The sequence below is a fragment of the Fragaria vesca genome, linkage group LG5, assembly GCF_000184155.1.
Source record: "Fragaria vesca subsp. vesca linkage group LG5, FraVesHawaii_1.0, whole genome shotgun sequence".
NCBI lineage: Eukaryota > Viridiplantae > Streptophyta > Magnoliopsida > Rosales > Rosaceae > Fragaria > Fragaria vesca.
Genome location: NC_020495.1, coordinates 1,572,730 through 1,593,137, shown reverse-complemented (window position 1 = coordinate 1,593,137; position 20,408 = coordinate 1,572,730). Strand labels below are relative to the sequence as shown.

At 39.8% G+C, this 20,408-nt stretch overlaps 3 protein-coding genes across 3 annotated transcripts; all 3 read left to right on the top strand.

Moving 5' to 3' along the window:
- The first annotated feature begins 1,831 nt into the window (after nt 1-1,831).
- On the top strand, nt 1,832-3,469 carry LOC101309445 (BTB/POZ domain-containing protein At5g41330-like). Its single transcript, XM_004298763.1, has one exon. It carries the CDS (start codon nt 1,860-1,862, stop codon nt 3,276-3,278), a length of 1,419 nt encoding a protein of 472 aa, XP_004298811.1. The 5' UTR covers nt 1,832-1,859; the 3' UTR covers nt 3,279-3,469.
- A 4,097-nt stretch (nt 3,470-7,566) lies between these two features.
- LOC101309153 (cytochrome P450 86A2-like) lies at nt 7,567-9,889 on the top strand. Its single transcript, XM_004298762.1, has one exon. It carries the CDS (start codon nt 7,897-7,899, stop codon nt 9,526-9,528), a length of 1,632 nt encoding a protein of 543 aa, XP_004298810.1. The 5' UTR covers nt 7,567-7,896; the 3' UTR covers nt 9,529-9,889.
- Nucleotides 9,890-12,721: 2,832 nt separating this feature from the next.
- On the top strand, nt 12,722-19,669 carry LOC101308868. The gene is made up of 12 exons (XM_004298761.1): nt 12,722-12,834; nt 13,576-14,365; nt 14,514-15,272; nt 15,631-15,718; nt 15,825-15,887; nt 16,077-16,237; nt 16,384-16,459; nt 16,816-16,875; nt 16,966-17,073; nt 17,203-17,442; nt 18,052-18,143; nt 18,605-19,669. Exons 2-12 carry the CDS (start codon nt 13,806-13,808, stop codon nt 19,104-19,106), a joined length of 2,709 nt encoding a protein of 902 aa, XP_004298809.1. The 5' UTR covers nt 12,722-12,834; nt 13,576-13,805; the 3' UTR covers nt 19,107-19,669.
- The last annotated feature ends 739 nt before the right edge of the window (nt 19,670-20,408 follow it).

Genomic DNA, 20,408 nt, shown 5'->3' with positions numbered 1-20,408 from the left:
AAAAAAAAAAAAAAAAAAACTTAAAAAGGATGAGAAGTTTGCTACGTGGTTGGAACAACTTTATTCGTTAAAAATAATATAAATGATATATGTAATTTGAGACTTTGTTTGTAAAAAAAAAAAAAACAAAGAGTACTGTGGGAGCATGTTGATTCTCTAGCTACCTAGTGTGTGCATAAAATACAATAGCTAGTATTTTCTTCCACCTTTGTTTGTTTACGCTCATGACTTTTATTTTGACATAAATTATGTTGAAGACGGCAGAATTGTGCTCATTTGTTTCTTTGCCAATTTATATCTCATTTTGTGTGCTGTCATTATTCTAGCTTCTAGAACTTAATCATATAACAATTGACAAGTAACTATATAACCTAGTCAATGAGGTAGACGTAACCATATGAGAAACAAAGTATAGGCTCTAACTAATTTATTTGTTGTTTTGACTGTTTGAAACTTCCACATAACGTGACCAATCCAATATATATTTCGAAATTCGTTACACATGCACGTTTTATTAAATCGTATTAGTCATTAAGACTTTGTCAACTCAACATGATATCAGATAATTAAAAACAAGACTGAAGGCTCTAAAGCACATTAAGGCTCTAGAACTAATGGCAGACGCATATGGGGGTGAGTGGTGGCAGTTGCCCCAGTGAACTTCCAAATTTTCCTGCTAACCTGCTTGTATATGTCAATGTTCATCTGATTTTCACCACTTAACATATAGACCTATGGTTTGAGAATCTGCTACCCAGCAAAGGAAAAAATCCTGGTGGTTTGCTCAAATGGGGAAGAAGAAGACCCAACTCTCTCCCCTTCCCTATATATTCACTCTGTCATCTTATCTTCCATCACCACTAGAAGTCTAGAACTACTTCATCTACTTAACCCTTAACCCCACTTTTGAAAGACCATCAATTTTCCACTTCCAATTTTTCTGTCTTCTCCGTCCATATCTGATTATCTCCTTTTAACCGCCAAATTAACACACCCCCACAACCCTAATTCACTCTCATCTCTCAAACCCACTTCCAAATTCTGAGCTCATATTTAGCTTGTGAGTTTTTTTTCCTTCATATTTTTGCATCGTGTCTTGTTGATGCTCGAAGGATTCAAGAGCTACAAATTAATGGAGATCGAGAAAAAGAAAATGAATAGTACGTGCTCCTTAATCAGCCTTCATTTTTTGCCCCCACTTACAAAACTTTTTGCGTCCGCCACTATCTAGAACATCTAATTCTCCCAATCAAATCGCCTCATATATACTCATAATCGTGTTGCACAAGCTTTGCTGATGCCCTCTTTCCGTATGAATTCGATCTGTTTCCCTTGACAACATGCTCTCAAAAAAAGTAAAGCTCGTAACAGCACATACAAGGATTCTCAAATATTGGTAGCTCCAAATCCCTCCAACCTGTTCCCATGTATTTATTCATTTTGATACCAAAGTTCCCACCAACTTTGATCCTCACTATATTGGTCCAAGAAGGAGGGCTACACCCCCCAATTCTTTAATTTTCTTTCATAATAAAAATAAATAAATAAACAAACCAGCCCCCAAAAAACCTATATTCCCTCACATTTTTCTCATTGACCACACTCTTGACATCTTCACAGGAACCTTCTAACATGAAATCACAGCTGAAATCAACCTCCTTTGGTTGACCACACAAACCCACAAAGCTCTCCCTTTCTGACTTTCTAGAAGACTAGAAATCCATGACTCTAACTCATATATAAACCACACCATTTCCTATTCCCATACAATTTCTAAAGTCCATCTCTTTCCCCCAATTTTTCCCCCAATTTCTCCAATTCTAGGGTTTTCAGAAAACCTCAATTCAATTCCCCCCAATATGATCAAAACCATGGCGCCCTCAGCTCTACCCAGAAACGGGTTCAAGAAAAACCACAGACCCGAATCCAACATCGCCACCATTGACGTCGGCGGCCAGCTCTTCCAGACCACCAAGCAAACCCTAACCCTAGCCGGCCCGGACTCTCTCCTCTCCAAAATCTCCGACTCCGCCGCACCTCACCTCCCTCCTCCCTTCATCGACCGCGACCCGGAGCTCTTCTCCATCCTCCTCTCGCTCCTCCGCACCGGAAATCTCCCCTCAAAGGCCAAAGCTTTGGACCTCCATGACCTAATTTCCGAGTCCCAATTCTACGGCATCGAAACCCTAATGGTCGATTCCCGCTCCAACCCAGATCATTTCGACGCGTTCAACCTCGAAAAGTCGCTGACTTTGCCGCTGAACGGCCGCGACTCGCCGTCGGTGATCGCCACGACGCCGTTTGGCTCCGTTCACGTGGCGCACGGCAGCAAGATCACGTCGTTTGATTGGTCGCTGGGGAAGAAGGCCACGATTCTGACGGAATTCTCCGCCGTGGACTCTATGCTGGCGGTTTCGACGGAGCTCGCGGCGGTGGGGGCCACGGACTTCTCGGGGCTCCAGATTGTTGATCTCGGAACCGGGTCGGTGAGGGAGACGCTGAGTTGGGAGAATGTGACCCGGTCCGGGTCGACAGTGCAGGCAATCGGGTCGTCGCAGGAGTCTCTGTTTGTGAGTTTCGAGTCCAGTAGGCGAAACTCGAATTCGATTATGATTTATGATTTGAATACAATGTGCCCGGTTAATGAGATTGGGCATTATGAGATTTTCGGTGCCCAGATCAACTCGGCATTGCCGGCTACGAAGCTGAAATGGGTGCCGGGTTATAATCTGTTGATGGCTTCCGGGTCTCACAGTGGGCCTTCCGGAGTGTGTGGTAATATTAAGTTTTGGGATATAAGGTCGGGGAATGTGGCGTGGGAGGTAAATGAGAAAGTTGATTGCTTTTCGGATGTAACTGTCTCGGAAGAGCTGTCTGCAATGTTCAAGATTGGTGTGAATTCCGGGGAGGTGTTCTATGCGGATTTGAGGAGTTTGAGTTTAGGTGTGGAGCAGCCTTGGGTTTGTCTTGGTGATAAGAGGAAGATGGTTAGTGGTAAGAAGGAGGGTGTTGGGTGTAGGATTGAGAGCCATGGGAGCCAAGTGTATTGTAGCAAGGGTGGGGATTTGGAGCTGTGGTCTGAGGTAGCGGTGGGTTCTAGGAAGAGCAGTGGAGGGGGGTCAGAAGCTAGGCACTTTCGGAAGAATGTGATGGGGAGAATGAAGGATATGGGAGGTTCCAGGATAACCAACTTGGCGTTTGGAGGGAACAAGATGTTCATGACGAGGAAGGACCAGCAATATGTTGAGGTTTGGCAGAATTCTGCTAGAGGATATTGATCCCAAAAGGGTTATAATTGTTATGGTTGAGAAAATCAGTCAATGTTGTTGTAATATAATGTGTCAGCTAGCTTGATTTGTTTGTAAATCATATGGTAGCTTAGCAAGTGATCATTCTTTTATTCTGATGTCCAGTTATCAATTGTTTATAAATGATTTATTGAATCAATTCAATGAGAAAAGGTTGCATCAAGTGTTCTGTTTGGTATTATTATTGATTGCACCCTGAGGCATTTGACGTGCTGTGTCTGTTGAGATACATGGTTCTTATTCTGTATGGTTTAGTGTTGAGTTGGTTCTGTTGGCTAGTCTGTAAAAGTTGGTTCTCAGGTTATCATTATCAAATTTTGTAATGTACATTGTAGGGTTTGAGGTAGAGGATGAACTCGTTCTCTTTGCATCGGGATCGTTAGTTTTCCTTTTTTTATTGTCCTTTGTTATCTTTCTTTGTGAACTAATAGCTCTGTGTCTGCAAAATCTTCTTACATTCTGCATTTGTGCTGATTCTGCAGTTTTATGCTTTGGTTGTGTTTTGATGTGCCACTGCCTGATGAAGAGTCAGCAGCACACTAGTTGCTTAGATGACAAATGTTCAAATACCAATTTTATGTTTATGCATCTTGTTTGCTATTTAAGAACTTAGCTGTGTATATTTTATTGATGGTATGGATTCGACGAGGCATATCTTTTTCTTTGGGATGACTTTTCATAGTGGAAATTTGGAAGTGGGTTGGGCCGTTGGGGGCCTGTTTGAATGAATGAATATGGGGCAATTAGATTCTCTTAACTTTGGGCTTCTTTCTTCCACTTCCCCTTTTCCCCATCGGGAGGACGATGGCCCAGAAAAACTTGTCTTTGAACATTGCACACATTTTGTATGTGGTTTGTAATGATCTTATAGTTTTCTTAAATAAAATGATAAATTGTGTTTCCTAACACCTACAAAAGTTGAAGCTTAATAAAACTGTGTAGGCCTACTTCTCAGCTCGCTTATGATAATGACTAATGTCCTGCATCGTTGAGTAGTCGCCAGTCTCATTGTTGTCCTGAAAATTGGGAGATGTTAGGTGAGTAGTAGTTGTTGTGATACTAGTTGTTAGAACTGAAGTAGAGTAATAAGCCTTCTTATTCACATCTTTGTCAAAATTCAGGGCTACCAGAGGAACTACTTATCTTCTTATAATTGCTGCCTGAGTGAAAAAGTCACCATATCAGCATATTGTATGTCATATTCTGCACTTCATAGAAACTTTCTTCTGCAGATTTATGTTTTCTCCAGGATTCTGATTTTATTTGAGTCGACCAAAAGAAACTAGAATGCTTTTGGACCTGAAGGTTTTGTTTTGGAGATGACTGGGTCACTAGGAACAGATAAAAGCTTTATGCATACAGAAATGCACGATTCAAATTTTGCTTAAAGCATCATATATGTTCAGGATTGACGGATTGAGTTGCTTAAACCACTGGATTGTCATCTGTGAAAAAGAACTCGGCAGCAAATGAGTTCAACACCATGGATTTTTCACAGTTATCCTACCTTATATGAGTGGAAGCATTTTAAGTGCTGGTTGTGTTCTGTGTGATGTTGATTAATATCCAAAGATTACTTATAGATTGACAAGCTAGAGCATGCGCAAGGAGACAAGTTACTTAATTTTGAGGACTGATGGAAACTTCTACGACCTGGCAGAGAATCTTTGCAGGTCCTTGTCTTTGATTTTCTCTCCTTTTATTTCCTTTTAATTAGACAGGTAGTTGATACTTTTACTTGGTCAAAAAACTTATCGATAGTTCCAGCCTGGTTAACAGTTACTCATCTGAAAACTAGATTTTATGAGTTCCATAAAGCTTTTACTCCAATTATTCATGTGAGTTCTGAAAATCCTATTTCCATTATTATTTTCACAGATTGGTATAGCTAATCCCACACAGATATTTGTAGCATGCCCAATCTATATCACTGGTTTCACTAATAAAGCTTTGCGTGAGTTCATTTACTCTCCTCATGTGCTGCCTGCGTTCTGAGTTTGGTTGCACTACAGCTTCTCTATTTTAACTGTTTAATTTGAGGCTTCGATTCACAGCTCTAGCATCATCACGGGAACATCCTACTAGGGGAACACCTTACGCAGCTGCTTGTTCTAGAAGCGCTTCGATGTGCAGGGCGTGCTTAATTGGATCTTAAGTATGTATCAATGCGTCTAATAGAAAAGAACTTATGAGCTACAATGCCATCTAAGAGTAACAACTTGAAAAGATCATCATCTAGCTAATCAAGCTACTTGGAAAGGTATCTAGATACAAGACTAACGATGGAAATGATGATAACATGCACATTCAATATGGAAAAGACAACTCGACTGAATACATGTGTGCATAAACACAAGACATAAATAATCAAACAGCTTCATGAACTGTAAAGTTCTTCTTAATCAATCCACAATGATACATATGCATGTGATGGGGTTTCATTAATTAAGATAAACAAAATGAGCAGCAACGGTGATCGAGCTGATGAAGGCTGGCGTTGGAATAGAGTCTCATAGATTTAATGCAAACTTTAAACTTCATAACGTGGAAGAAGATGTCAATTATCAAGTGATGGTTCCACCTTCCAAAAGTACACAAGCAAACAATTAGAGGCAAAGTCCTTTCTAAGCATTATGAACTTGTTGATGGCAACCACCTTAAGATCACAGCAACGCCGTAAAATCTGGTGTGCTGCAAATAAATGATGGTATCACCCAACTGAACCAGAATTAGAAAAAGAAATAAACGAAAACTAATTAAACTTCAAAGCAAGAAAATAAGAGGGTTTTGCTTTTGCACGTTTGGATGAAGTAAGAGGGTTTAATCTATCATCACTCCACCCACAGACAAAGACTTCGATAATCAATGGTATACGGTTGAAGTTATTTTTATAAAGTCTTGATGATATATATTTGAACTAAAGAAGGAAACTCCTTCTACATATAGCAATATATATATGACATTATTCTTTTGTCATTGTTGTAGTAGTGGCTGGAAAAAGCATCTAAGGATGAAAATTGATGTATCAGCTAGCTAATCCAATGATCTAACATCTTCGTCCTATCAAAATGCTGGCTCCACATGAGCTTTTGCAAAGTGACAAGAGTACTAAATGCAAGGTGCAGTTGTCCGGTGGTGTTGCCTTCGCCCGGTCTGCTGGTATTACAGTAGTGCTAATTGAGATCGAGGGTGAAGTGGTTCGTCGTAATGTTGGAAGAGAGATTGTACTGTCACACTTGACAATGTGAAATATGGCATCTGTAAATTGTAACAATTTTGCCTATGAATAAAGTCCAACTTAACGGTGTCAATTATGGAGGGAACTAATGTTAGATTGGGTTTAAGTGTTGAGGTACCATTATCATAGTTTTCAAAATTGAGATGTCAAAATGATGAATGTGTTTAACTTGGGGCACTATTTGAAAATTTTCCTCGAATCTAAGACATTAAGATGACTTTACATGTTTTTGCGTTCATCGATCCCTAGCTAAATATGGCTATCAGTTTTAATTTGCTCGAAGTCGGTAATTTCTGCAGCTAGCTAGCATGTCGGAGCTCAAACATACTTGTTTTGAAAGTAGCTAATCTATTGGAGATGCTCGTTCTTCATATATATACTTAGCGAACGATACTATGGATCACCAAAAATTGTTTCATTTTGTCATCCATTTTTCAAGTACACGTACATATGAGCTTAGCATACAGTGTGTTCAATCAATCTCATCAAAAGTTCACTCATTCATTCAATGCTATCTCTAAAGTAGTTTAAGTTGAAGCAACACTTTTCTGCTAAACTAAAACTAATTAGTTGGCTGGTATATATATGAATCTGTGAGATATTATTCTAACTCATAGAGAGAGAGAGAGAGAGAGAGACATAAAGCTGCAGGTTACATGCAGAAAATTAAGGATTAATTTGTAGGGTTTGTGGTTTTGCTGAGCATAAGAAAAACGTAAGGCTTATAAACCTCTACGTGTGAGTGGCCCTGTTCTGTTTATATATAGTTATACTCCCATCATATCTGTATATACATATACATTCCCAACGACCTCTGCTGGCATTAATGGTGATCGAGCACTGGAGCTTTCTTGATAATGTTTTAGGAAAACAGAAAATGAAAGCAGGAGTGAAACGAAAGCGTCGTATTGAAAATTATTGATCACAACACCCACCCAATCCGTCTCTATTTATTGCCCTCCATGTCTCCCTACCACCCCTTCTCATATTATATGAACCACTTTGCCTTTGCTTCAGTACTGCAGCCTCACTGTTTTTCTTCTTCTTCTTCTCCTTCTCTAGCTCTTCGTTTCGATCTGTCACTTTCCAAATGAAAAACCAGATCGAAAATCAGTGAACTAGGTTAATTTCCTCTATATATATATATCTGATGCATGTTATATGTATAGCTTAGAGATTCATTTTCCTCTAGAAATCTGATCTGGGTTTTGTTTCCCAGTACTCCATTTTGATCTGGGTTTTGCTTCTTTTACGTATGTTCATGCAAGTTCTAGCTCGAGCTCATTGGGGTCACTTTGTTCCTTTCCAACTGAGTTAGGGTTCATTTTCTGTCATCTAAGTTCAGCTCAGATGGAGGCGTTCACGGCGTTAACAGTGTTAACTGTGCTGGCGGCGTATCTAATTTGGTTCAAGATCCTCACACGGTCCATGAGAGGTCCACGTGTCTGGCCGTTATTCGGCAGCCTCCCCGGCGTCATCGAGAACTCGTGCCGCATGCACGACTGGATAGCGGACAACCTCCGCGCGTGCGGCGGCACGTACCAGACCTCGATCTGCGCCATCCCTTTCCTTGCTCAGAAGCAAGGGCTGGTGACGGTCACGTGCGACCCCAAGAACTTGGAGCACATTCTCAAGCTTCGGTTCGACAACTACCCCAAGGGTCCTACTTGGCAAGCTGCCTTCCATGACTTGCTTGGGGATGGGATCTTCAACTCTGATGGCGACACGTGGTTGTTCCAGCGTAAGACCGCTGCGCTGGAGTTCACCACCCGCACGCTCCGCCAAGCCATGGCTCGGTGGGTGAGCCGGGCCATCGAGCTCAGGTTCTGCCCGATTCTCGAGGCGGCTCAAAACGAGGGCAAGCCGGTTGATCTTCAAGACCTCTTGCTTCGGCTCACTTTTGATAACATATGTGGACTGGCATTCGGGAAGGACCCGCAGACGTTGTCTCCGGGACTTCCAGAAAATGATTTTGCCACGGCTTTCGATCGGGCGACCGAAGCCACGTTGCAAAGATTGATCGTGCCTGAGATTATATGGAAGTTCAAGAGATGGCTCAAGCTTGGGATGGAAGTCAACTTGAGCCACAACCTCCACCACGTGGATGACTACTTATCTGATATCATCAATACACGAAAGCTTGAGCTGGCGAGTCAAAAACAAGGTTCAGACGGGACCCCACACGATGACTTATTATCTCGATTTATGAAGAAAAAAGAATCCTACTCAGACACATTCCTCCAACACGTGGCTCTTAACTTCATCCTAGCTGGACGTGACACATCATCAGCTGCGCTAAGCTGGTTCTTCTTTTTGATCACTCAAAACCCGCAAGTCGAAGAAAAAGTTCTTTCTGAAATATGCACTGTTCTAATGGAGACACGTGGTAAAGACATTTCAAATTGGCTGAAAGGTCCCCTAATATTTGAGGAACTTGACCGATTGACATACCTTAAGGCAGCACTATCGGAGACCCTAAGGCTTTACCCATCTGTGCCACAAGACTTCAAGCACATAATCAACGACGACGTTTTGCCGGATGGAACTTTCGTGCCCGCTGGCTCTTCGGTCACATATTCTATATACGCAATCGGGCGCATGAAGTTTATCTGGGGCGAAGATTGCTTGGAATTCAAGCCTGAAAGGTGGTTATCTTCTGATGGCAAACAAATGGAGGTACAAGACTCTTACAAGTTTGTTGCCTTCAATGGGGGTCCAAGAATATGTTTAGGCAAAGATTTAGCTTATTTGCAGATGAAGTCGATCGCCTCGGCAATGTTGTTGAGGCATCGGCTCGCGGTGGTTCCCGGCCACCGGGTGGAGCAAAAGATGTCGTTGACTTTGTTCATGAAGTATGGGCTCAAGGTTAGTGTGCAGCCAAGAGATTTGAAGCCAGTGTTGGAGAAAATGTGCAAGGGTGACTGTGACTCATGGAGCGAGGAATTTAATGATCATGTTATCTCCAATGGTAAATGTACGTGATGGGGTGCTTCAAGTGGTTGCCGTTGCTTAAGAGGGCTTGGTTGGTTTTCCGAAAATTACAATAATTGGTAACAATATTAATAATGATTAAGAGGTGAATCAGAGCGCGATGCATGATAAATGTTAAGTGTATTTATACGTGCTATATGATATATATGCTATTGGGGGAGGAATGAACAATTACAGGCTGTGTGTTTGGTGATGAACCAGTTATAAACATATATCATACATATATAGTAACAAACTATATGTACTTCTAATGTGGCCACTTTATGTAAACTGATGTGATCAATTGCAGTTTCATATAAGCAACACGTAATTTGATGGTGTTGATCGAGATGCATACTCCAAATTAATCGATCACAAAATCATGGTGGCCAGTGTCCCTCAATAGAGTTTGGTCTTGCAAAAAAGAGGTTGGAGTTGATGGGTTCGGGCAATCTATTGAAGCAGCTCTCTACAAGTTAGGTATATTACTGCTTGTACACAATTTTCTGATGGAGCAAGAGCTAGTTTCATATCACTATGTTGGTAGCGATAATTTCTATGTTCTAATTACAGTATATCACATAATCTACTTATACACTACAAGTTGTAGACTACAACACAAGTTTCTATTTATGTCCGAACGGAAAAAAAAGAACTTGTAAAACGATTATAATCACATTGGAAAATGAAGTAAATTAAAAAAAAAACACACCAAATCCATAATATAGCTGCATTGTCAGTTTGTCACTATCTTTATTCTTTAGTTTTTCTAAGAAATGAAGAAAACACACGATTGAAGCTAGCTTGCTAGCTAGTTATTACATATGTGATATATATAGATGAAGAAATTTACTCGTCCTCGTCCTCGTCCTCGTCATCATCATCATCATCACTATCATCATCGTCGTCGTCATCTTCATCATCTTCATCCTCCTCCTCCTCATCTTCTTCATCACTACTAATGTCAGCGATGGACCGGCAACAGAGATTGAGTTCTGTGGTGATCCCTTGCTTGATCTCTTCTATAAACGCATCCAAGGTGTGAAATCTAAGCCTGCCAACACGGTCAACAGTTTTTTGCTGCTCAAGCTCTTCAGCTTTTCTCTTCCTTGAGGTCTCGGCCGAGGTCGGACATTGAGGGAACAAATCCAATGTTTTGGGAGGATGGCGTTCTAAGCCTGCAGTGGCGACGGTTAATGTTGTCAATTTTTTCTCTTGGCGCCTTGCATAACGATAAGCTGAAAGAAACAAGAAGCTTTCTTGAATCAATTCATGGTTCTCTACACAGTTTTATTGTACATGATCATTTAACCTAGGTAGTCTATGTTCGATCAACATAAACAAGCCAAATAAGAAAATAAACAAATTTGATCGATTTCCAATTGTACATACTCTAATTGTTAGGCATAGTAGGCTGATAACAAAAGGTATCTTCTGCACCATCATTTGGGATGTGTATATATGTGGAGGGTTTGGGCATAAAACCAAATACAAGCTCAAAACCGCCCGAATTGCCTGAATTTCCCGGATCGGGTAACCGAACTGAAAGAATTAGGCGAAAAAAGATATGAACCGAACCGGATTAAACCATATCCGATGGTTTAGTCATGAAAACCGTTCAAAATAAGTCAAATTAAATTTAACCGAATAGGTAATATATTTTTTTAACTATTATTTGTGTGTATAAATATCAATAATGGATAACAATATAATTACCATAAATATTATTGTATTAAATCTATTATTTTAATTATGGCCCATACTTAACAATACGTAATAATATCTCTTCAGCCTCGCCGCTTTCACCCTCCCTCTCTACCCTGTCTTCATCCTCCTCTTCCATCTCTCATCAGAATTTATCTCTCATTCTCTCTCTCATCTTCTGCAAATTATTACTGCCCATGAATTTCACTTTGAAAATCAAAAGTGAAGATCAATCTTACAAAAAATAAAATAAAGGGCATATATGAAACAAAAACCGTAACAAAATCGATATGATCTAAAAAATTTACGCAGGCCAGAGACCATAACTTTTAAAATTTTGGATCTGGTTTGAATTTTTGTGTAACCGATTACTTCAAACTGGATCTGGATTCAGTTTTTGGGTTTAAAACTGACTTGACCCAAGGATGCCTAGCCCTATGTATGTGTATTGTTCAAGACTGTTCTTCGATGTTATCTATAGTTTTTTGTTTGTGTGTGTCTCTGTGTGTTGTATATCAATGAAGAAAACATTAGAAAATCGGCATGCTTCATGATTTATAATAGAAACTAATAAGATTTAAAAATCTAATAAAATACCTGGTTTGTGAAGAAAAGCCATTTCTATTATAAACCTCGCCCTCAGGTTAAAAAAAGCATACTTCGCCGCCGATGAATATGCAAAAGAAGATTAGAGAAATTTCCAATTTCTAAATTTTTCTGAAAGTAATGGAATAGATTGTATGCATATAGTATATAATAAGTAGCGTGGCTTTCCATAAAGTTAAAGAACTAAAAAAGTTAGCACATTTGTACGCTTATACGCTAATACAACCTAACACTTGGTAGACATGCCGTTATAGTAATTATATGGCAATTCCACTATTATTGTGGTTGGATTGAAATTTCACATATATAAAACAAAAACGGTAAATTTCCTAATATGAGAAACTAATCGCTTAATGCATACATGTTTGTTTTTGTATTTTGTTTTTTGAAATCAATAAAATGAAAGTTTTGCTCAATACAATTTCGTCTTATGAGAAAAGTTTCTCATTTGTAAATAAGAGATTGTACCGATTGTTATATTTGAAAAAAGAAATGGAGTTCATTTGCACTATACTTTAATCTCCATAATCATCTTCCTTTCGCCATATTAGAAGCACTTAGACATTGCTAAGTGATGATCCTATACACTAAACATTTGAGCATACAATTGAGTAATGGATCACAAACGTTTCTATAAACTTCCAAATCCAGCACTTCGCACACCACCACAACCTCACACACACCCTCACTCTCCACCGCTCCAAACCACCAACGACAACAAGTGACGTCAGCAACATCAAAACCAAAAGTCATGATCAAAGGCACACCCTTATTTTCCTACACCGCGAAGCACAGAGACACGTTCCTATTTTTATATTTCATTTGCTCCATAATCACAGAACAAAAAAAAAAAAAACCGAAAAACTCGTTTATATTTTTTTGTTTGTTGTTCCCTATTTCTCGGTGTCTTTTCAGCTTCTTCTTCGGAGGACACACAGACTCCCGAGAGCTCTGAGCTCGTCTCTGAAGCGACGTCGTCTTGGGGCCTCTGCTTTCACTTCCGCCACTGTAAGTCATCATGCTGTTAGGGTTTCCGCTTTTTACTGATTTCGAGCTCTGCTCAGCTGAATTGATTTCGAATTTGTTTTAGTTTTTAGCGTGGTGCTGTAAATTGAGGGGTTTGAGGTTGATGTTGTGAGCTTGGGCATTGTTGGATGAGCTCTAGGGTTGTTTTAGTGTCGGTGGTTTTGTTAATGTGGGAAATTAAAGATTGGATTTTTGATTTTGTGGGAGTGGAATTGAGGAATGGGGGGTTTGGATATTGGGTAGATCTGTGTGATTGAGTAGTGAGACTTGTGTTACTGTTTGGCCTCTTTTGTTATAGCTAGGGTTTATAAATTGTGAAGCTTTTAGTTTAGGTGTTATGGTGTGGATGTGGAAATTGAGAAATGTAGGTTAATGTGAAGAAAGTTTCCAATTTTAGAAATGAACCCGATCATAGCAATTGCGGGTGCGGTGAATTCATCCGAATGTGCGCAGGGTGGTGATTTATGATATTAAGTATTTGTTTGCCAATATATTTTTTTTTTTCCTTTTTAGTGGAATGGTGGAATTTATAGTCAGGATACAGATATTTGAGTCTGGAGTATTGCATTGTGGAGACAGTGGATGATGATGATTGGTTTCGTGTGATTGCTTACTCGGACAATGAGTTACAAAACGGATATTTAGTCGGTTTAGGCTTGTTTTGTGCCACGTATGTTTGCGCTGGTAAGAGCTGATTTTGAAAATTTTCAAATTTTTGTACAGGTCCTTATTGAGCTGCTTCTTCCAAAATGAGTTATGGCTGTCTATTGGATTTTTGTTTGTTGGAGATTTTGTGGATATGGCCAGTGGATTGCTTTTCAGTGTAATGAATTTATGAGTGCCAGAGCTGGTCATTAATTTGGTGCAAATGTGACAACTTATCTACAATCAAGGGCAGTATATAGTGTCAGGATTTGCCTTCGTTGCTACATAGCTGTTCCTATTATACAACCATGCCTTCATGGTGGAGAAAGTCTTCGTCCAAAGAAGTAAAGAAGAAAGAAAATAAGGAGAGTTTCATTGGTACCATAATGACCATACACCGAAAACTCAAGAGTTCGTCTGAAGGGAAGTTTAACTGTAGTTCAGGAGGTTCTAGGAGACGATGTAGGGACACCATTTCAGAAATGGGTTCTCAATCCAGGGCATTGTCACCACTAACCTCGACACAAGTATCACGCTGTCAAAGTTTTGCAGAGAGGCCTCATGCCCAACCACTACCCCTTCCTAGAGTGCAACTTTCAAATATTGGGGGTTCAGACTCTGCTGTAACTCCATCATCAAAACCTGGGTCTGATACAGGGCCCAAACAATTGCTCTATGTTCCCGTATCAAGCCCTGGCCGTATCTTGAGCAGGGCAGTACCTGCAGATGCTGATGGTGATATAGCCACTGCTTCCATATCTAGTGATAGCTCTATTGATAGTGATGACCCACCGGACTCACGTCTCCTTAGTCCCATGGCCTCAGACTGTGAATATGGCACCAGAACAGCTCTGAACAGTCCTTCCAGGTAATTTTTGATACATATCATTGAAAACGAAGATCTTATTAAAGCCTGATGTTAGATAAGATACTTTACGTCACTGTAAATGCTTTTTCTCTATGCTTGTGTGTATGCGTGTCCACCCCTGATAAAATCAAGTGTGTATTTGATGAAGGGTAATGCAAAAGGACAAATTCCCTAATGTCAACCAAAAGAACACAAAAGAGACTTTGAAGCCGGCTAATCTTCTATTCAATAATCAGATTATGTCCACATCACCAAAACGGGGACCTTCCAGGACACATTTGCAGAACATACAAATTCCTTGCAATGGTGCTTTCTCCAGCGCTCCAGACAGCTCCATGTCAAGTCCTTCCAGAAGTCCTATGAGAGTGTTTGGCTCTGATCAAATTCTGATCTCCAGTTTCTGGGCAGGGAAGCCTTATCCTGATATTGCTTCTACCCACTGCTCCAGTCCGGGCTCAGGTCATAATTCCGGACATAATTCAGTTGGAGGGGATCTGTCAGCACAGATTTTTTGGCAACAGAACAGGTGTAGCCCTGAGTGTTCTCCAATACCTAGTCCCAGAATGACCAGTCCTGGCCCAAGCTCCAGAATGACCAGTCCCGGCCCTAGCTCCAGAATACAAAGTGGTGCAGTTACCCCTTTGCACCCACGAGCTGGAGGGACAACCATGGAGTCACCTACAAGACGAACTGATGATGGGAAGCAGAAAAGCCACCGATTACCACTTCCACCCATAACAACAACGAGGACCTGTCCTTTTTCTCCTGCCTATTCACCTGCAACAACTCCCACAATTCCTCGTAGTCCTGGTAGGGCCGAAAATCCACAAAGTCCTGGTTCACGCTGGAAGAAGGGGCGCCTGCTTGGGAGGGGCACATTTGGACATGTTTATCTTGGTTTTAACAGGTTGGTAGCTAGAGGCGATTTACGGTTATATCTTTTTCTTCCTATTGTATGTATAATACCGAAATACAACTTTCACCCTCCTCCACTGAATCCGACAAACACACACACACACTCTCTCACAAACAAATATTCCTTCACACCTTAGATGTGTAAAGCTAAGCCATGTACACATAATAGGTTGTATTTTTCACTTAATTACAGTTTTGCTAAGCTAACAAATACTAAGCAGTATCGTTAGTGTAAAACTACGATTTGTTATTATCAACTTATGATGTATTTTGAGTTATTTGTTTGTTGTACTGCACAAGTTCCGCTTGGAAATTTTGAATGCCTGATTTGATTTACTTTTGGTCTTTAGTGAAAGTGGTGAGATGTGTGCAATGAAGGAGGTAACTCTATTTGCAGATGATGCGAAGTCAAAGGAAAGTGCACAGCAGCTTGGGCAAGTAAGTTTACTTGTTTAGTTGGTAGATTGTTAGAAACGTCGATCAAGTCAAATGAGGTCCTTTTGACATTGAGGATGTTTAAAACTAAGAGAGTCATGTGTTACAGGAAATTGCTTTGCTAAGTCGACTACGGCATCCAAATATAGTGCAGTATTATGGATCTGAGACGGTATATTTCTTTTAATTCTGAATTATTTTTTACATTTATATATTGTTTATAGGTATTTCTGATATAATTTCTCATACCAAGAGCTCTAGAAAGTCATGATGCTTATCAACAATGCCTGTTTACACAATTTGATGGTTAAATGACTGTTATTCCTATTGTTGGTGTGTGATACTGTGTATGCTTGCACAGGTAGAAGATAAACTTTATATATACTTGGAGTATGTGTCTGGTGGATCCATCTATAAACTGCTTCAAGAGTATGGCCAGTTTGGTGAAGCAGCAATTCGTAGTTATACTCAACAGATCCTGTCAGGGCTTTCATACCTGCACATGAAAAACACTCTCCACAGGTTAGTTAAGTTATTGTCCAAATGTTTGATTTATCTTGAATATATAATCTTTTACCGACTTCTCTCAACCATATTTGGTCATTGAGGAGTGTCAACTTTAATTGTTTGGAATGTCATTTTAGCTAATGATGAGGTTATAATTTCAGGGATATCAAAGGAGCAAATATATTAGTAGATCCTAATGGTCGGGTAAAGTTGGCAGATTTTGGGATGGCCAAGCATGTATGATCATTCAATCTTGCGTGTTTTTATTTTAGATCATAATTACTTTTCAATAATTTCTTTTGATTTTCCTGATTTCGGTTAACATGAAACCTTGATTCTGATAGGTAGTCAATGAAGGGAGAGATCCAGTAAACCTGTGTCGTATGATTATAATATGTTTGCCAAGCAGTCAGTTCGTTAGGATGCCATTTTATACCTTTTATTATAGACTAAGGACACATAGCCAACCGCCACAAGCCTATTGAAAATTGTGTTAAACGAGGCACTTGATATCCTAAACGAAGTCGTATCATTCTTTTATATACACAATGAATCTGATAGTTGTACTTTATCTTTTGTGAAATGATTTGCAGATTACTGGGCAGTCTTGCCCCTTATCCTTCAAGGGGAGCCCGTATTGGATGGCACCAGAGGTATGCACAGCTCCTTTACTGCCCTCATGTATCATCATTATCTGTAATTCTATATGGATTTGTTGTAACAGTTTTACTCTAATATTTCAGGTTATCAAGAATTCCAGTGGTTGTAATCTTGCTGTTGATATATGGAGCCTTGGTTGCACTGTTCTTGAGATGGCCACGACAAAACCACCTTGGAGCCAATACGAAGGGGTTAGTGAACTTTGCATCCAAAAGGCAATGTTATGATATATTCAGACACTGTACTTTTTCTAGTAACAGCATTTGGCATGTTAGAAGTTCCTAATGTTTGACCCTCTTATTGTATTGTGTGCTGCAAAGGTTGCTGCTATGTTTAAGATAGGAAACAGCAAGGAACTTCCTGGAATTCCTGGACATCTTTCAGAGGAGGGGAAAGACTTTGTTAGGCTGTGTTTGCAACGTAACCCGCTTCATCGTCCTACAGCTACTCAGCTTTTGGAGCATCCGTTTGTTAAGAATGTTGCACCACTGGAAAGACCCATTATGAGTTTGGAGCATGGTGAAGGACCACCGGCAGTGACAAATGCAGTAAGATCTCAGGTAGACACGCCCACTTTAAAAAATAAAAAATCACATTTAAAAAATGCTCTAAGAAAGAAATAATTTTCACGGTATCAGGTTGAATATATGTGATTTAGGGCGTTTAATTTTCCATTTGATTTGTTTTCTATGCAAACTGAGTAAAGTTATCAGTATGTTGGTTGCATACCGACTTTGTTTTATCAAAAGTTCTAGTAGGTATATCTACCACGAGGGATGTTATATCATTGAAATGTTACAGTGTTATGTGATTGCTGTCCAAATATGTAACTACACAATTTTATTTGAACCTTAGTTTACCAATTGATATTAAAAGTAGCAGTATATATCGAACATGTAGTCGATACTTGCAATGCCTCACATCGTTTCATGTTAATGTTTACTGGTTATTACTTGTGTCAATAGATGCATGCTTTACTAACACTGGAAATGCATGCCCAAACTCTAGCAATGAGAACAAATGTTATTTTCAGTAGGGTGTATTTGTTTATGTTATATATCAGGTCTAATAATTTAATGTCATGGAGTTAATACTGGTGTTGAAAAAGCTTCATCGTTTGTATGCTCTGTCGTTAATTTTGATGCCTGTTCTTGTTTATATTCTTTTAGGCCTTTGGACATGGGAGAAATAATTTGCACTTTGACTCTGAAGGGATGACTACGCACCAGTCCAGAGGCTCAAGAGTTGTATCAGCATCAAGGTCTCTCTCTCTCTCTCCAATTATAATTTATTGTCTCTACATGGGACAGTAGTCATATCTAATCTAAGCATAAACAAGAACTCATTAAAGCAAGAAACAAAATCGAAGACCTCTAGAAGAAGACTACAGGATAAATCTTAAAGAAATACTCAAAACCTGAAATCGAGCATCACCTGCTAGCATAGGCAACATAATAGAAGAAACGGTCATGTTTTGGAATGTGGCCGGTGTTTGATATAGCTTCCAACTTAAGACCGTGCCAGAAAGAAAAGTGACTTCAGCAGTTCAACTCAAGAAGGGCAATCAGGACAATAGCATCATAGGTCTCAAGTGACTGTGAAGTATTTTTATTGATAAATGCCATCATGGGATTTAAGGACTGATTTTTCTACTACTCGTCTACTTGTCAATTTCATTTAAATATTAAGTTACTAACCTTTCCCCTTCTTCCTTATATCCAGAGATGTCCACACACCAAGAAATGTTTCTTGCCCAGTTTCACCCATCGGAAGCCCACTTCTCCATCCTAGATCACCACAACATGTTAGCGGAAGGAGGTCTCCCTCTCCCATATCTAGCCCCCGTATCACATCCGGTGCATCAACACCTCTCACTGGTGGTGGTGGTGCAATCCCTTTTCAACACTTGAAGCAACCAACAACCTACTTAAATGAAGGTACACAGATGATACATAGATCCCAGAATAGTAGTTTCTATACAGATGGCAGCATGCGATATCATGAGCCAAAGCCTGATCTATTTCAAGGTATTCCGCATTCTCAAGATTTCCGGGATATAGTGTCATCTGATAATATTGCACACAGAGACCAGTTTTGGAAGCCTGTTCCTGGGCAGCAAAGGGAATTCTGTGATGTGCAGTCGGTTTTGGCTGACCGTGTGTCTCAGCAGCTCTTAATGGAACATATGAAGCTGAATCCATCCATGGACCTAAATCTTCAGTAGCTGCACTATTGCTTGATCACCGCGGTTGTATATACCGTGATCCTTGTCAGAGCAGTGCTTATAATCCTTATATACATAGAATGGCTGTTGATGCTTTCAAGGTTGGCGCTGCAGCAGCGTTGTAATCTTAGTCGAAATTGGAGAAAATCATTCAGTAACTTTGGATCTTCGGATAGCTTGAATGACAGTAGAGTAGCATGATATGGAAGGCCTCAATGTATTGTCCTCACAGAGGGTTGAGGTTTTGCCTTTGTAGAGATTGATGTGGCCTTTGGAGTTCCAGGATTTGATAGTTCCTTGTAAAGAGAACATTTCCGCTCTTCTGAAGAGTGTATATTTGATCGCTGGAGACAAAAAAGTCAGAAGGCGAAGTTGGGACGGTAAAATTATTGTACAGAGGGTTGGGAAGGCGAGATGGTAGTTCAGAGTTAGCCGGAGTCTGGTAGGTTTAGTCTCTTGTATCAGTTTGTGGCAGCTTAGTCTGACTCTTAAGATGGTTGGCTTTACTGTTGTACCTAAATGATACTAGTATCAAATAGAAGAAAAATTCTAATTGCTCTTGTATCTTCTTGTCTTGATATCTTGTGATGATCTAGTCTAAAGTTCAAATTAGACATCTCTTACTGTAGTATTCCTGATCCTTGGATTTTACATTTTAGCTTGGAGTCTACAAGACTGCTGTGAAAGGCAAACTGTCGTCAAGTACATAATGTGAAGAGGAACCATCAAACACACCAAATCCTCTTATACGTAATGAGAGCTTGGTTTGGCAATGCATGGACATCTTTTTTTAGTATTTCCATCAGTGCATTGGTAACCGGTGAAGTGCTGCATAGAAGACTTCTTTTCTCTGAAGCTGTCATTACCTCTTCTCACTCAATGGCTGCTGTTAATGTCGAGCAAGGTACTGCGTTTGAACCTTTTCCATACCGATGCCAAATCCCTTAGAAGTTAAGGCATTCCCTTCGAAGTTCAGCCCCATTAACAATCCCAGTCCAAGTACCGGAACTTCGATAGTTTGATGAATGCGCATTTGGAGCTTCAGAGCTGCTCTCAGCTCTAAACTGAAACTGATTTTTATTTTTTATTTTTTAATTAAATTAAATTAAATTTTTTATGGGAACAAAGAAACATTCACTCGGGACTAACTGGTCATTGAAAATCTATGAGCACAAGTTCAAAGAGTACAAAAGTTATAAGCTCATTGCAATGAGGTCAGTTCAAAGAGGATCACAGACACAGTCAAGCACATAATTATGCATCTATTATCCACAAGCAAAATGTACAAAGAGTGTCTGTAAA

Bases quoted from the DNA above. Each gene is read 5' to 3' on its own strand.
- LOC101308868 (XM_004298761.1), top strand. From the start codon at position 13,806: ATGCCTTCATGGTGGAGAAAGTCTTCGTCCAAAGAAGTAAAGAAGAAA. The intron at 15,888-16,076 runs GTATATTTCTTT...ATGCTTGCACAG, and splicing joins AGTATTATGGATCTGAGACG to GTAGAAGATAAACTTTATAT. The intron at 17,443-18,051 runs GTAGACACGCCC...ATATTCTTTTAG, and splicing joins CAAATGCAGTAAGATCTCAG to GCCTTTGGACATGGGAGAAA.
- LOC101309445 (XM_004298763.1), top strand. From the start codon at position 1,860: ATGATCAAAACCATGGCGCCCTCAGCTCTACCCAGAAACGGGTTCAAG.
- LOC101309153 (XM_004298762.1), top strand. From the start codon at position 7,897: ATGGAGGCGTTCACGGCGTTAACAGTGTTAACTGTGCTGGCGGCGTAT.